The following is a 17,418-nucleotide window of genomic DNA, read 5'->3' on the forward strand; positions in this document are numbered from 1 at the left end:
CACTGAGGCTAAACAAAAGTTTCACATTTACATTTTGACATCAGTATACTTTATGGGGCCCTTTCTTATTAAAAAATAAAAAACGCGATGTATATTACCCTTTTTCGATCTTAGAAATGTATTATAATTATTCTATATTATTATTATTAATTATTAACACTCTTATTTTATGATATTATGTATTTATATTATTCTGAAATAAATGATTTAGTTCAAAATTTATTTGGGGTTAGTGCGAGGTTCACATTATTTTATTCCCGATTATAAAGTTAAAATAAAACGAAAAAAATAAAGAGATATAAATAATTATTACAAGATTTTACAGATATGAGTTTATAAAATAGAAAATATTCAAAACAACGAGAATAAAAACTTCGTTCAGTCACGTCACTATTAAAATGTTTTGGTTATTTAAAGAACTATTAAATAATATTAAATAAAGTGTCTTATAGTGATTACTATCATCCGTCAAGTCATATATATTCAGACAAATAAAATCTCAAATAAATATCTCTAACGGAATGAAAATTTGGTTTAGTGTGATATTAAATTAAAAACAGAAATGTGTTAAAACTTTTGAATAAAATTAATGTAAGGCATCCATTTAAAATCTAACTGTAAATTTGCTTTTAATCTAATTTCTGACGTAATATTTTTAACTACAATATAGACAAAATCTTAATAAAGAGTTATTAGATAATTACACGCAGCTATCGAAAAATATCGAAAATAAATGAAATGATAGTTTCTAATAATTATAGCCTTTATAAAGTTAAACGCTTTGACATCAAATAATAAGATAAAGACAAACAATCACATCATCATAAATAACAAAGACATATTTAAAAGATTGGCTTGTTAAATAATTTATTGATAATACAAAGATTTTTCTTCCTTCAGCACGGAAGTAATAATATTCTCTTCATCCGATATTTCATGTCCATCTCTGTGTGATTTTCGTGCTGAGAGATCAAACATAAACTTCACTGAAATTATAAAGCAGCCAGAGGAACATTGTGTTAAAACCAAATCTATTCACATCATTTACAACACTCTGCTTTTCATACACTTTGTGTATCTGCTTGTGAAATAAAAAAACATCTTTTGAAACTTTTAGGCGCCGTTATCCATCTGAAGAAATAAAGACCTTCAGCATGTGAGGATGATGATGATGGCTGTTGGAGAGCTGGCACGTGAAGGTTCAATAACATAATTTACTCAGTAAAAAATATATATACATCTGAAGTACACGCGCGTAACTGTACAGCTATAAGAGTCTCTCCGCGTGTTTAATACCCTGGTTAACTCTGCCTCGTGCCTCTGAGACAGCCTCGAGTCCGATCACAAAGTGTCCGAGCTGTTGCTGCACGGGCTGATCAGATTCACGCTGCTGGCCTTGTGCTTTTTCAACAGTCTCGTGATCTTCTCGTCGTCGGAGTTTGGGTCCAGAGGTTTGTTGTATTCTTCATCATCTGAGCTTTCCTTCATCTTCTCCGTCTCTGAATCGTGTTTCTTCTTGGCCGTGGCCATTTCAGCCGCGTGTCTCTTACGCCATTTGGTCCTTCTGTTTTGAAACCACACCTGCAAAAATTAAATGGTAGTATTTAGAATTAAAATGAATTAAATGTGTGAGAACTTGTCATGCAGTGATTTCTCATCATTTTGTTAGCATAAAATAATTTGAAATCTCTTCGTGTTGACTGGACACCAGCAGCTTTTTATGTGAGTCCATCAAAACAGTTACGTAATATTCATGATGAAACTATTAAAGATTAAATGTCTGGCTAAAATACAAAACAATACATAAAAAATACAGAAGGCCTACCAATAATTTCCTTTTTAGAAATTATAAATGTTGATTTCATTTGATTACTAATAAAATAACCTTTAGCTCATGTTTACACTTTACATTCAAAATTTAAAAAGCAAAACTGATTAATATGCATTCACGTATCAAAGTTCAAAAAGAAAAAAGTTTCTTTATTTACCTTGACTTGACTTTCGGTCATTCCCAGGGAATAAGCGAGTCGAGCTCTCTCTGGACCGGCTAGATATTTGGTCTGCTCGAAAGTTTTCTCCAGGGCGAAGATCTGCTGTCCTGAGAAAGTTGGCCTGGAGTGTTTCTTTTTGCCATCTTTGTCCAACATCATGTTTGCTTGGGCTGAAAAAATGAAAGATGTTCAGCCAAATAAATGCCAATGACGTAAAACAGATATTAAACTTCTTTACTTTTATGGGAATCTTAGTTGCGTACGGATCAGACAAGTGTCAAGTGACAGTATAACAATATATCCATAAGATGAAAATCTGATATAAGGAAATACTAACAGAGAAAAAACCCGCACACACTGGCATACAGGTTCATATAGGCTATACATGTCATTCAGGCCATGAAAACTCACCGTGACAGGGCACCCGCGGGTCTCTCCAGGGCGAACCCTGCATCATTCCCGGCCAGAAAATAGGCGCCCTCCCGGGCAACTCCGTCAAGGGTTTGGGGTACCGAGACACGGCCGCGGGGTTAAAGTACATCCCGGCCGATGTGGTCAAGCCGTTGATCCTGGGAAAGCCCGAAAGCAGCTGTCCAGCTGAAGTGATGGGTCTCCCCAGTATATCGCTTATTCCATGCGGAGTTCCCAGCGCGAGCTGAGAGTTCAGATTGGTGAAAGAAGGAGCTTTGAACCCGGCGGGGTTCTGCAGGGTGTACGGAAATAAAGAGTTCTTCATCTCAGTCATGTTGTGCAGCGCGGCCAGTGGAGTACTGCCCAAGACGAACGCGCTCTGTCTGTTAGTATCCATCTGCCCCACAGCTAACATTGGTACGAATGAACCACAGGACGCGCCGTGAAAGAAAATACATAAAAAGTACAACCGCGCGAAGTTTTGCGCCCGCAACTTGTCAGCTTATCCAAGGCGACGCGACCGCGCACAGCCCTTTTGCAACTTTGCAAGTGTACGTTAAAAGTTTTCAAGTGTTCTCCAAGGCAAAGGGTTTGACCCGAACCTCCCACTGTGGTGTCTGCAGTTTCACACGCGTCCTGACGCGAAATCCAGTCGGCGGCTGTCGGGAGATCTTACGCCCGCTTCGAGCGCTTCGATAGCCCGCATCTGAACGTCGGGTCTGGGTTGAATGGACTCTTGGCTGTGATGTGAGCGCAATGGGAAGAGCTGATAACCGCGCTGCCACCTGCGAGCGCGTTTCTCCTATTGGAAGAAGCGAAGTGACGCCGCTCGCTGATTGGAGGGCGCGAGCGGCGGATTTGCATGCGCATCGACGTGACAAAGGCGCACTCCATCAAGCGCTTATTGTAGCGCCATTAATGACGCGTTTCACTGTAGAAATCATTGTTTCGAGATTTGACAAAACAGACGCGTTTACTGTATGAGCCATTACCGCCGACAGAGTAAGTACATTAACCTCCAAACATCTGCGATCTATGACTCTTTCATAGTCACTAATGATACTTAAACTTGGCGACAAGATTTACTCGTCATTTTTTATTCAGCCTAAACCTTTATTCTGTTTCGTTTTAATTAAGCGTTTACCGACTGTAAAGTTTACAAAATTCGATTTATTCGCGATTTCTTTTGAGCAAAAAAAAAAAAAAAAACTGTTTACAGGCATAGCGTGCTTTATGTAACTTATTTTAACAGCTTATTACAACTTCGGTTTCGTTGAAAGCAACTATTTACGAGCCAAATTTATTCGGGGGTAAAATATATTAACTGCATTGAAAAAAAATACTCTAAAATTAACTGTAAAATGTCAATAGTTGCGAGATGTTTAATATTCTAACCTGCCGGGTTGTTAGTAAATATAATCGGATAATGGTTAACTACAGCAAATAATTCAAATAAGAGCACAGTAGGTGCAACCTGTGGGATAAAGTCAATAATTACTGCGTAATAAATGGAATATTTGAGATTGTATGGGAAGTTTTGGAGTGTATAGAAATGCCTTATTAAATTAAGTGTTAAACAGTATTACTAATACTCTCTCTCTCTCTTTCATTTCAGTTCATTGAGTGTCGCATGAGTGTCAGTAATGTTGAAAATATCTAAGTCAGTGTTCAGGCGACAAGCATCGCTTCAGAAAGACATTTCTCCTGCTCAATAGACACTCGTTTATCTGGCATGCGCTGGTCACTTTACATTAAATGGACCGATAGTACTATTCTAAATTTATTCTGTGTCCATATTATTAATATTACTGCGATGCACTAGTTGATTTTATTGTGTGTGTGAATTGTAGGAGCACAGAGACACAGATCATCATCTGTTTAAGAGGCGCGTTCATGTTTTATGGTGCTTTGAGAATGGACGCGTGAAATATGACCGTGCTTGAATTTAAAAGGGCTCCGCGTCATTTAGACCTTCATCAAAACCACCAAGGCTTTAAACAGCTCTCTATTATAATAATACGGTCTCCAATAATATTTAGTTGATTTATATCGAACTAAAAGGTTTATTGTGCTCTGTATGTGTCTCTAATATTCAATTCAGAAGTGAAGTTATTGCTTTGATTTCATTATATCACACGAGTCTAACTGATTTTAGTTGTTTTCACTTATTTTTAAAAATAATTTAGTTTATGTGTAATTTAATCTTAATCACATTATTTAGTAGCTCTTTATGATCTCTTTAAAATACCTTGTCATAAGAACTCTGACCAACTATTTGGGCTAGTATCAGTCTTACTTTTCGGATTCAGATTAGACAAATCTATCATTTTGTGTAACTGGGTAAACTATGACTAATCTCGAAGAAAAAATTAGATGACTAACTTGGCAAAACTAATTTAAGTAGTTTATGCAACCGGTCAATGAATTCAAGTAAATCTTATCAGGCGCGTGTTTCTGCAAATAATCTCTACAAATTTAATTTAAAGTCATTACCTGTACCTTGATTAGGTACTATTATTATTATTATTATTATTATTATTATTATTATTATTATTATTATTATTATTATTATTATTATTATTATTATTATTATTATTCAACGTTTATTTTCCTAGGGCAAAAATAAATCTATAGTGTACAATAAACACAATACACTATAGCCTGCGTTATATTTATATAGACTTTACAATCATGTTTAAAGATGGTTACTGTATTTAACTTGTTTGAGAGGAGAACAACTCTTGTTATGGGCCTGAGATGCTTTAAGAGGCCTGCAAAGCCAACATGTAAAAGTGGGGTACATATGAATTCATTACCATGCTTTGAATGATTTGTGTGTAAAGAATTATTAATGCATAAACCTCAATATTATAATCAGATAGACAATACACCTTTCTCTTGTCTGATTTCTAACTTTAGACTACAATGTCTACACAAATAAACCAGCAAAATCTTTTTTCCAAATGGTTTTAATCAATGATGTTGATTATATTGTTTTACTACTACTACTACTACTACTACTACTACTACTAATAATAATAATAATAATAATAATAATAACAATAATAATAATAATAATAGAATATTGGTGGTGTTAGAATTAGAAATTTGAATTAAAAAGAACGAAGTTGGAAAAATATTAACAGTGATGTGTCTTTAAAACTTTTCAATGTGTTTGTTGCCTGCACATTGTAGTAAATTGAAAGGTAGATTTAAATAGAAAAAAGCTGTTTAGGGCTACCTAAAACTGACAGGCAGGGCTGGAACTGAAGTATGCACGAGGATAAATCTCCAGAAGGAGCAGCAGGGTTGAGATCCCTGATTTACAGGAATACAGCGACATCTACTGATTAGATTGTGTGTTGCACGTCAAAAACAAGGGTTCATATTACTCATATACTTAAGTTGCTCCTCATTAGGTAATGAAAATATAATTTTTGAACTCGTAACCTTTTGATGTATTAGTTTCGTTTCTTTTATTTATTGTGTTATAAATGACCCTAAACCTGAAGACAGTGAGATATAAATGTGTCTGCAGTGAGTTTAATTAAATATAGCATTCCATTATCGACTATCGTTCTGCATTTATAGATTGTCGCTCGATTAATGGTTTTGCCCGATGTCAGACTTCATTCGTGCACAAATACTGAGAACAGTTTTATCCGATCAGAATTTGTGTCGTGAGCTTCACTCGGACCTTCACAACCCCCAGTAGAACCCACAAAAACACAAGCGCCGCCCCTGTCTCGTGTATCCTGTCAGAAAGTGACAGTTCTCCCGTCAGAGATCTTATTTGAATGATTTGCTGGGAGATAATAGATCCTGTCTACTTGAATAGGGAAAGACAGATATCATGTGCTAAAATTACAACTAAACAACATCATTCTGATCAAAAATTGAACCTGACATTAACTGTACAATGCCTGTTTAAGCTCACATTGCGCTAAACAACACCATTTTATCCAGGTTATTTCAGTAACTGCGCATGCGCACAGGTCGATGAAAGTCGGACATTTTTTTTAACCAAAACCCATTGAATTCGTGCTGCGCCGCATCAAGTTGAACGCGCTTCTAGGGGTGGTTTCCCAGACAGGGATTATCTTAAGACAGGACTAGGCCTTAGTTTAATTAGGAAATATAACTAGTTTGAAAAAACAAGCCTTGCTAAAATCATTAGTTGTGTGCATTTTGAGGCAAAACAAAGGGCACTGATGTATTTTGAGATATGTCAGTCCAAGTTGTTTTCAGTTTGGACAGCTCTTACATTTATTTTAGTCTAGGACTAGGCAAAGCAAGGCAAGTTTATTTGTATATCACATTTCATACACAGAGGTCATTCAAAGTGCTTTAGAAATGAGAAAACAATATATAAAAGAGAAAAAAAAAGAAAAGATCTAGTCTAATCCCTGTCCGGGAACCCCCCCCCCATAGTGAATAAAGTTGTCTCTCAAGATTCAAGATGTATTAATTGACATGGTTAAAAAGGATCTTTACATTGCCAAAGCATAGAAACTTCAAATAAACATTTTACAAAGAAATAAACATATTAAAAAGGAAAAGAATGTATAGATTATGTTTCTGTAGTATATAATATTTAAAAAGGAGAATAGAGTCTTGTGTTTTTGTGCAATGTTATAGTGTTTTGGTAATTTCCCAGTTGTGGTTCATTTGTTGTCCTTTTCTCATGACAGGACCTGAAGTACCTCGCAGCAAAGTTTGACCTTATTGAATTTTCTCCCAGTATGGTAGTTTGTCCTTTTGATGAATCTGGTTAAATAGTTTTTGGTGGTTTGTAAATTGGGAAAAATTGTTTCTCTAATTTATTTTATAATTTGGGCATGATGTGCAGCCCTGTTTCTACTTCATCTCTCTCTCTCTCTCTCTCTCTCTCTCTCTCTCTCTCTCTCTCTCTCTCTCTCTCTCTCTCTCTCTCTCTCTAGGAAAACACTTTTTTGCACAGCACTGACCTCGTGTGGCAAAGCTTAATAATTACAACACATATTGCAGTGTGTTGGCGTAAAACGTGATTAAATGATTCTTTAGATCTCAAATTAACAATCAAGTCATCAAGTAAAATGTTTAATTTGTGAGGGATGTGGGGGCTGTTATTGTATTTGACACGCACGCACATTCCATACACTCTCAGAAATAAAGGTACAAAACTGTACCTTTTCTGTCACAGGGGCTGCACCCTTTCTAAAAGTACAGCTTTGCACCTAAGGATTTCATTTTAGTACCTCAGAAGTACATTCTGGGACCAAAGAGAGCTTATTAGTACCTCAAAAATACATACATTAGTATCTCAAAGGTACATATTGGTACTAAATGTTTACATATCTGTACCTAATGGTCCATACAATTACCTTTTTAAAGGATGCTGCCCCACTCACAGCTAGGGTACATATATTGACTTTTTTCTAACAATGTAGGTCCTTAAGGTACGGTAATCTACCCAAAATTGTATTCTGTTTTGTATTCCTGTAAAGGTACCAAACGAAAACTTAGGGTACAGCCCCAGTGACAGAAAAGGTAGTTTTGTACCTTAATTTCTGACAGTGTAGACGTAATGACTTTTATAGGCTACTACAAACTATCAGTGGTTCTCAAATGGGGGTACGCGTTACCCAAGATGTACTGCAGGGGGTACGTGAGAGAAAGTGGAAACTGACATTTGGGAATAAATCATGGAAATTGATAAAATCAATAAATCATAATAGTATTTTTATATGAAATTAGGACTACACAAAGATGCATTAAAAATAAAATTATACATTTAAAACACATTTCATATTTATTGAGACCCGGATTCAGAATCAGGAGCAGTGTCTGCGTGCGAAATATTGTAAGTGAGGAGAGGTTGTGATAAAATGGACAGATGGCTCCTCCAACAGAAGATGAATATGCTACAAGGTCAAAACGAACCAGAGCCTCAAAAATACTCCCAGTTTTCTGATGAATACACAGGGATGGGATTAACATTGACTTCTCTAAACCCTTCTCAGCACTGTGATTTCTGCAGTGAGCTTTTAGCTAAGAGTGCAATGAAGGCACCTCATCATCTTCTTCAAGGGCATCTACAGACTAAACACCCAACTCATGCTGGGAACCCATTTTCAGTTTTTCAGAAGAATCTTTCATGAATTTACATCGTATGTTGTGTCTTTACTTTTGGTGAAAGCCATTTAGTCTTGGCTGAGACAGCTGTGCTCACTGAGACCACGCTGGATAGAACAGCAGCAGACAAAATCAAACCTCTGTCACCATTTCAAATGTTTAAAAAAAATCACAATGAACTTTAATTGAGCTAAAACCACTGATTTAAGAGTTATATCTTAATACTTCAGAGATTTACATAGTTGCGTAAAGCTATACAGAAATGTTTATAAGCAATAAAACTACTCTGGGGCATCAGATATAACAACTGTCTCCCTCTTTGCTTTGCTTTCATTTCACTGAATTAAAGCTAAATGTTGTCTGGTCAAGGGGTACTAGGCTTGAAAATCATAAACGGGGTACTTTAGCCAAACAAGTTTGAGAACCACTGCTCTAACTAACCCAACCCCTTTACCTAACCTTTATAGAAAACAAAAAATTGTCCCCACAAGGTCAAAAATGACTTGCATTACTATCTTCCAATGTACCCTACCGACACTGTGTAGGGATAATCAGGTACACGTGCGCGCTGCAGTGGTTTATCCAGCAGATGGCGCCATACACCAGGTTACTGTAGCCTTAACAGTTTATCAAATACATTAAAAGTGTATTTTCTTATCATAAACTAGATTATTATAGAAACTGAATTATTAAAAAAAAAATGATTAACTGCCAAACAGAAATCTTACAAAAACAATGCTTAATGAGACTATTGGGTGGTTTCCCAGACAAGGATTAGATTAAGCCAGGACTAGGCCTTAGTTTAATTATGAAATCTAACTAGTTTTGAAAAAACATCCCTTACTATAAACATTACTTGTGTACATTTTGAGGCAAAACAAAGGACACTGATGTGTTTTAAGATATGTCAGTGCAAGATGTTTTCAGTTTGGACAGCCCCTTCGTTTATTTTAGTCTAGGACTAGTCTAATCCCTGTCTGGAAAACCGCCCCTATATGTAAAAAAATATATATAAAATAGTTTAATGATATCAGTGTTAAATGTCTTGTTCTTTCGACATTTTAATATACACGCAATTCTCAAATGAAATCATGTGTAAGTCATGCAGATGCATTAGCTGTATATCAGTGTTCATTCTGTGAGTATTTCTCTGTCAGGCATCTTTTCACCAGCATGTTTCAGTGTAAATAAGCAATATGCTAAAATAACAGCTGCTCCCACCTGCTGGATCTCATTACAGAGACCACTCCAAGCAGAACTGAGTTCAATTACAGACAGAAAACACCTAAATGTTTTCAGTGTTTAAATCAATTGCAAGATGTTTATTTAAACAGTGTCACAGATTGAACTTCAATGTTTCTGCTATCTAAACCCAGATCTACTCTAGTCTGTAATGTCAGACGTGGTCAAATCATCTCTGATATCAGTCAGTCGAAAGCAGGATGACAAATAACCCAACGTAACACAGATGCATGCAGAGAAAAAGCACTGTGTGTTAAAAGTGCTGTAACTCTCTTTACAAGCTTTGAAATGTTTACTAACAGTGAGTGAGAAAAGCTCTGTATGACTGAACCTCACCAGATTTGTATTTAGCTGTAAAAACATTGTTTTCTCCTTTATTTTATAATGTCTGCCTCATTTCAACAATTTGCTGTTGTGAACAAGGAAAAGCCTTTTACATAAAGTCCGTAGAGTTAGTCCACCTGGAGATCTCCAAATATTAGGCACCGGAAATTTCCCCCTGATACCCCTGAAGAAGGTTGATATTGAGGTTTCGGTCGGGTTATTGGTTTCTGTTTAGGCACATCTTATCCCAGGTTAGGCATAAACAGACATCTTCAGATAAATCCTTCAAATGATTGTAGGGGTCCTGACAGAAAGGGGGGCAGACTGTTGATCCACAGGAAGAATTTATGGCCCCGAATTCACTAGAGATTCACCTGAAGAACAGAAATTGATAGTAAAGTGCTTATAAATCAGTCACACTTTTATTGAGTTTATTTTCCTTGCAGGCTCCAGATATGACGCAGATGATCTAGACTATAATAAAATAACAAAAACCGTCAGAGAAAATAGTCAAAAAATGGTCCCTGACTGTCACTGGAGCGGGACCCTTTTAAAAAGTACACGTTCGCACCAAAAGAGTCCATATGAGTAGGCCTACCTCAGGGGTACTCGTACCAAACAATTCATTTTAGTATGCACCTCAAGGTACAAATCAACAGCACGATTAATATCTTGTTTGTGTCTTCTTTGCTTGAATATTTCAATTGGCTAGGCCTTAAAACAAACATACAAATGATAAACTTTCGTAAGGTTGCACTGACCTGATCAAGCAAGAGACAGTTCGGTTAGCTGACCTGATGGTTTACCAAAACTAAGTTACTGGGTTGATCTATATCAAATTTTCTACTATGTTGATAGAAGTACTTGGGACCCAGTTATAGCACTTAAACATTTTAGGTAATGTTTTCATGATACTTTAACCCTTTAACCTTTTACTGTGGAGCTCTGCCTCAAAGGCTCAAATGTGATTTGTTCTGGGAAAACCCGTCAGATGTTGCGCGGAAAGACTTTCAGAAAAAGAAAAATAACTTGAATGTCAAAATTGTGATTTATTAAATGATTATTCTATAACATCTTATCATCTCTGAAAATATCTAGGCAAAATTCAATAGTTTAGTGCAGACAAATAGCGATTTATAGTGACAACCAGAAAAGACTTTAACACATCCGGACCAGTGAAGATGTAACACCGACGCCTTTTCCTCCCTTAACACTACAAAGATAGTTTACCTATTAAAATAAACCACATAACAATTTCGATAGAAGGTTTATCAATGCACACCTCCCACCAGTCCTGTGACACGTAACGTTTTTATACAAAGTTATCATAAGATCACGTAACAAAAACAACGAATCGAGTAGCTGCTGCTTCAACGATAAACATGATCTCCTCAATCTGATCAATCTTGATGATGTCAGCCTCTAAACAATGTTATATTGGACTTTTTTTACATCCGGAGATGAAGGATCAGATGATAGAGACTTTACTGAAGAGGAGGAGTCTCGACGATGAAGGTATAACTTAGTCACACTATTGTCACGCTGAAACTGAAGCAACCTGCACTGTGCTTAATGTATGCCAACCTACAGGGACTTCGATTTGGGTTAGGACGCTTGGGGACATATGTCCCTACCAATATACAGGGTATTGTCCATAGCAATAATTTCAACCAATTGATCTTTATTTATAGATTCATAAATAACAAATGATGTCTGTCTGTTTCTTGTGTTTTTTCATTTTTTCAGGAATCAATTAAAAATAAGAGAAATTCTCTTCTTGTCATACAATTCGTAGACACTTTCTCTTGCAACCCTCAGACATATTGAAAAAACACAGTGAGAATGCGAGCTTCAATAAATGGCTGAAACCACACATATAACGTTACACCTGAAAGTGCGCATGTGCAGAAAGTGAAAGTGATGCCGATGTTCTACACAATATTAAAATAACAAACACTGTCAGAAAAAAATTGTCAAAAAATGAATTACTGAAATGCCGCCACATCCAAAAGCCAGGGGGCGCTCTCGTGCAGAAACTCCATTTGTGCAGCAGAAGCAGTAGCATTATGAACGCTATTCCAGGAAATGTCTAGAGGCAAATTTATTAAGCGGTTTTCAAATTGTTTCAGGTATTATCTGTCACAGTTCTCTAACTTAAATGACAAATAGGCAGGATTATAAAACTAACAGGACTTTAATCACGAAAGACAGCGAATACGACTAAAAGGATACAAACAGATGAGATCAGACAATGGACAGGCACATTAGGGCAGACTATAAAGGGTAAATGGTAATGACAAACAGCTGTAACTAATGATGATGTTAACTAAACACAGGTGTGACTAATAAAAGGTAACAAACACAAAGAGTAAAAATTAACAATGATGAAAACGAACTAAATAGAACCAAAACCCTGACATTATCATGATAAAGAATATTTATAATGATTATGATAAACAAGTGTTGCTTTTTTAAATGCATGTTATAAACGACTCAAACTCGTAGTGATTTTAGATTGATAAGGACTTCCTACTGATCAAAACGCCTTAGTAAGCTTGTGATTCAGAATTGATTTCAGACTGATATTTTAATGGGAAATGTGATTCATCATCACAGCCTAATGGTTACCACAGACTTTGAAAAGACATTGCTTTGGTGGTTATTTAAAGACATTTGACAGATCAGGTATGCGGTTTACCGGAAAAATAACCAACACCCGTAAAACATTTCTCAACCAATCAGAATAAAGCATTCAACAGACCCATGTTTGAGAATTGTTTTACGGGTGTTGATTATTTTTCTGTAAACCGCACACCTGATCTGTCAAATGTCTTCAAATAACCACCAGAACAATGTTTATTGTGACTGTGGTATAAGAGGAATAATTGACTCTGGCCCTTTGAATTATTTGAAATAATGCACACCCACGGTTTAACCCTGCTTTACATCTGCCACATTACCACTGTGGGTAATGTTATTATTTCCAATAATTCAACAGCTCGTCGTCAATTATGTCTTACACCTTTGACAGGTCAGAATCCAGAGTACCCCCCCCCCCCTTAACTGGGATAGATGTACCAGCAGAGAGCAAAGTGATGGGGTGGAGGAGGGATGCTGCAAAAAACAGGTATATATAGACCTCTTCATGCTGATTGGTTGGATTACATGACCATGCTCCTCCCGAACTTAGTTAAATAAATAAATAAATGTGTGTGTGTGTGTGTTTGCGTGTGTTTGTGTGTGTTTGTGTTTCCTTTAAGTTTCAAAACTTCCAAGGTCCTAAAAGCCAGTTTCTTAACCAGATTTTTATCTCTGTCAAAACAAGGACACTGTTTATGGAAAGATAGTGTACATAGTGTACTTCACTTAACATTCTGTCCCCTACAAGTACACATCTTTGAGAATGTATGAGGTCGGGTTCTAGTGTCAGCATTATAATAGATGTAATAGATTTTCTGTTCCAGGTATCACGAATCGACCCTGGTGCTGTTTCGAGTTTAAACTCTCCGATATGTACAGGTCATCATGATAAATGATCAGTCTCAATGTGAAGGAAGCCTTCGGCTCGAGCTGTTTTTGAAAAGAAAAGCTTCATATTTTGACCATGCTTACATTTTTCCTGTTAAAATGCTGTTCATGTTCCTGTAGCTCACTGCTGGAGTATGTACCGTGTTAGCAGTGCAAAAGGTTGTTGGTTTGACACATACTGATAAAATGTAGGCTATAGCCTGTAAATCACTGTGGATAAAAGTATCTGCCAAGTGCATGATGTAACTAACCTTCTTATCATGCATAGTTATAATAGTAAAGACTTTTATAAGACAGAAGAATATCTTCCCATATTATCTTGAAATTTAAAGACATTAAACAAGTTGTGCATCAAGAATTCACAATATGATGTGTGTGTGTTTGTGTAAAGCTAACACACACATTAATTAAGTGCTTATTTCCTTGAGTAGATTTATTAGTTAGTTACCATGTGCAATTTAGTGTTGTCTTGGTTTGTAATTATGATCTTTAACATGCATTAGCTGTTAAACCGTCATTAGCCAGCAAGTTATTGATTCATCTGTGAGAACACAGGCCTGCGTTTCCATTGGCATCTGCTTGTAAATTCCCTGTAGAAAGTCAGAACCCATCCAGGACCTGTGAACCAGCTGTGTGGGTTCAAGGTGGGACCACAGGTCTTCTGCAATCTCCAGAGTTCATTTTATTCATTTTACTCATGGCACCAAGATGCCACATAGCAAGATTACATTATTACAGCATCTTCTGCTTGTGTATTATTAAAATGAAGATGTATTAGTCTATCTATGAGGAAGAGAAAGAGCCCCTGGACGACATCTCTTCACTGATGTACATCTACAGGTCACTTGAGTACCAAACATATTCAGCAACTGATGCTTGAACTCAAAACATCTCTCATGAACATCTTTCAGCTCGACTGAAGAGAGGTTTTTTAGTAATAGTAACCCTTTTCTTTCACTATAACCAGATGAAACATCCATGAACAGTTTGTTTTGGCAATGCAAGGTGGACTTTATCATAATGCAGTCTCTGCGTACAATCTGAATATAAATCTCCACAGTGTGTTCCAGAGAATCAACTTAAAGCCGCTCCTAGACCTGGAAGATTGTAATGTATTTCATATTTACTGTCTGCACAGCACAGATGTATGTTTTATTTATTATTTTTTCATGCATTCCAAGCATCAATCTGTAGACTGTGGAACTCAACATACAGTATTTATTTCTGTTTCCCACCAGCATCAAATCTGATCCTAACATCCATAAACACTGATGTCTGTTCAAGGTCTTTTCAGCTGTATGATATCACAGATTGCTGTGTAAATGTATAGATGCATCTGTGTGCTGCCGTCACCAGCAGATCTGAAGTCAGACACACCAGAACTCTTTGAAGGTCTCTGAATGTTCATCAGTACCCAGAACTCATTGAAGTGATGTTACGTATATTTAAAACACAAGATGCTTTTATGAAGTGGTATAAAATAAAAATAAGCAAAGAAGACACTTTACAATAATAATAATACAAATAAGAGACAACGGACAATATGTAAATGTAGGAAAACACGGATGCTCGGTTTAAATAAATGTTGTTGTGTATTGCACTTGATTTTGTCAGTAGGTCAGTAACTGTTCATGAGGTGGATGATCTGAAGAAAGACATTTCAATGCCTGGCTGTTCATGTGTTTTGTGCTCTGTAGCGATGACATATTGGGCAGTGTTGTGAGATGAAACTGCTGGAAATTTTTGAAACATTAAGTCTTTATAGTTGATAAGTCAAGGATATAGAGACTCAATACTGTAACGCATGTCAATGTAAATCCAGTATTGTTCTGTGGGTGTTTATATCTCATTTCAACTTGATCTTTCATCACATACATAAAGAAATGCTGCAGGCACTGTTTGTTTAAATCATTATAAAGTACAGTGTGTGTTCATAGCTTGACAAAAAAAAAGATTCCTGTTAATACAAACTGTACATTTTATGAGCTTTTATCACTGTAGTTTTTATTACTGGAAGAAATACTGCTTGAAATGAGTTTTAAAAATGAAGGATGTTGTTGTTTAGAAGATCTTCATGTTGTCTGTATAGTCAATAATGTGATTCTTTATGTGTTTAACTTTTGCTGTGTTGTGTGATTAAGCTGCTAGAATAAGCACATGTCCTTCATATTGTGTATGTTTCTATGATCCCTCCATGTTTAATGAAGCGTTTATCTTTTAAATTCGACCTATCGTTCCTGAGAAACTAATACATACAGTACATCATCTTACATGTTTGTGTTTTTTCTTAGATTTTCTGAATCATGATCTCATCCATTTACATGCCAAAACAGTTAATATGTTTTACCCATGAGCATATACAGTGTGCGCTGCTCATAAAAAATAACACATTTTCTCATTTTTAAACATGCTCTTTTGATTTGAGCTTGTCTCCTCCCAAACTACCCTTAACTCATCAGTTTTATATCTGACAATAAAATGATAGTTTGCTAAATGAAAAGCCATGTTAATTTTAGCAGGTCACATACAGGTGCAACTATGACTTGTGTGTTAATGGAAGTTTCTGGACTTTTGAATAACAATGCTGAACTTCTCTTTATAAAGTCTGTGACTTCTGCCACATCAAACTTCACAAGTCCTCATCCTTTGAAATGGAAATGTGTTTTTGCTGTTGTGCAAAGAGTCACGCGTGTTTTATCTTCTGTAAGGGTCTTCTGCACGTGTCACTTTGTCCGGTTTCAGCCGTCACATTTTGAAAGACCCTTGATGACATGAACTTTTGCTTTTTCACAACCATCTACTCTCTGTTTCATGAGCTGATTGACGTGATGCAGGCGATATAGATATCTATACACTAGCTGATCAAATATTCAGTAGATTGCACACGGTCAGAATACTGAACCCAGCGTGTCCTGTCAAGCTCTTACTAATGAATGATTTATAAAGAAGGCAAATCCTGAAGATATCTAACAAAGTACTCTTGTTCTGAAGCTTTGACTTTATATCACTTCAGCTGGTTATCTCAGAATATTTTGAGGATATTGTTTTATTAACACATTTATAGGGTTTCCCTCCTTATACTGTAATACATTTGTTCACAAAAGTTTCTTCCAGGAACTGAGGATTAGTACAGTATGTGATGAATGTTTTCTTAGTTCATAATTCCCTATACCTGTATGTTTGGTATGTATGTCTTTTTTTGCACATAATTTCTCTTCTGCTAAATGTTTCTCAAACCAGTCACGCATAAATATGAAAAATGAATGAAAGTGACAAGCATGCAATGCATACTCAAAATGTGACCTCTGCATTTAAACTATCCCATCCCGTGACCTCTGCATTTAAATTCCCTTCGTGAATACACACACATATACACCCGGAGCAGTGGGCAGCTATCACTGCGGCGCCCAGGGAGCAATTAGGGTTAAAATTCATTGCTCAAATGCACCACAGTCCAACCTAATGTCTGTGAGACTCGAACCTGAAACTTTAGGGTTACAAGCCCAATCTCTAACCACTCAACAACTGCCCTAAGTGTTTGTTTAAAGATGTCACCATTAGACTTTCAATCTTACCTTTAATAGCGATGGTGAAACAGACATTTACCGTCTTTGATTAATATTTAAGAATGACTGTAGTATGTTTCATATTTGTAAAATAACATTGATTTTTCCCATACCTTGTAAATTCCCTTCTGTTTTTTTTTTGCAGATGTTTTTTTCTGAGACAAACAGACAAACTATCACTTTTCCCTTCATTCAGATCAATGTTTGGAGAGAATGACAGAGGTTTTAAAGCTTCACTAATA

At 36.2% G+C, this 17,418-nt stretch overlaps 1 protein-coding gene across 1 annotated transcript; it reads right to left on the bottom strand.

The window, feature by feature from the left end:
* Positions 1-836: 836 nt before the first annotated feature.
* Positions 837-3,498, bottom strand: nkx6.2 (NK6 homeobox 2). Its single transcript, XM_065297492.2, has 3 exons — positions 2,403-3,498; positions 1,989-2,161; positions 837-1,581 (listed from the first exon to the last, which is right to left on the bottom strand). The coding sequence occupies exons 1-3, from the start codon at positions 2,815-2,817 to the stop codon at positions 1,342-1,344; spliced, it is 828 nt and encodes a 275-aa protein (XP_065153564.1). The 5' UTR covers positions 2,818-3,498; the 3' UTR covers positions 837-1,341.
* Positions 3,499-17,418: the final 13,920 nt, after the last annotated feature.

This window comes from Paramisgurnus dabryanus, chromosome 20, assembly GCF_030506205.2.
Source record: "Paramisgurnus dabryanus chromosome 20, PD_genome_1.1, whole genome shotgun sequence".
In the NCBI taxonomy this organism is placed as follows: domain Eukaryota; kingdom Metazoa; phylum Chordata; class Actinopteri; order Cypriniformes; family Cobitidae; genus Paramisgurnus; species Paramisgurnus dabryanus.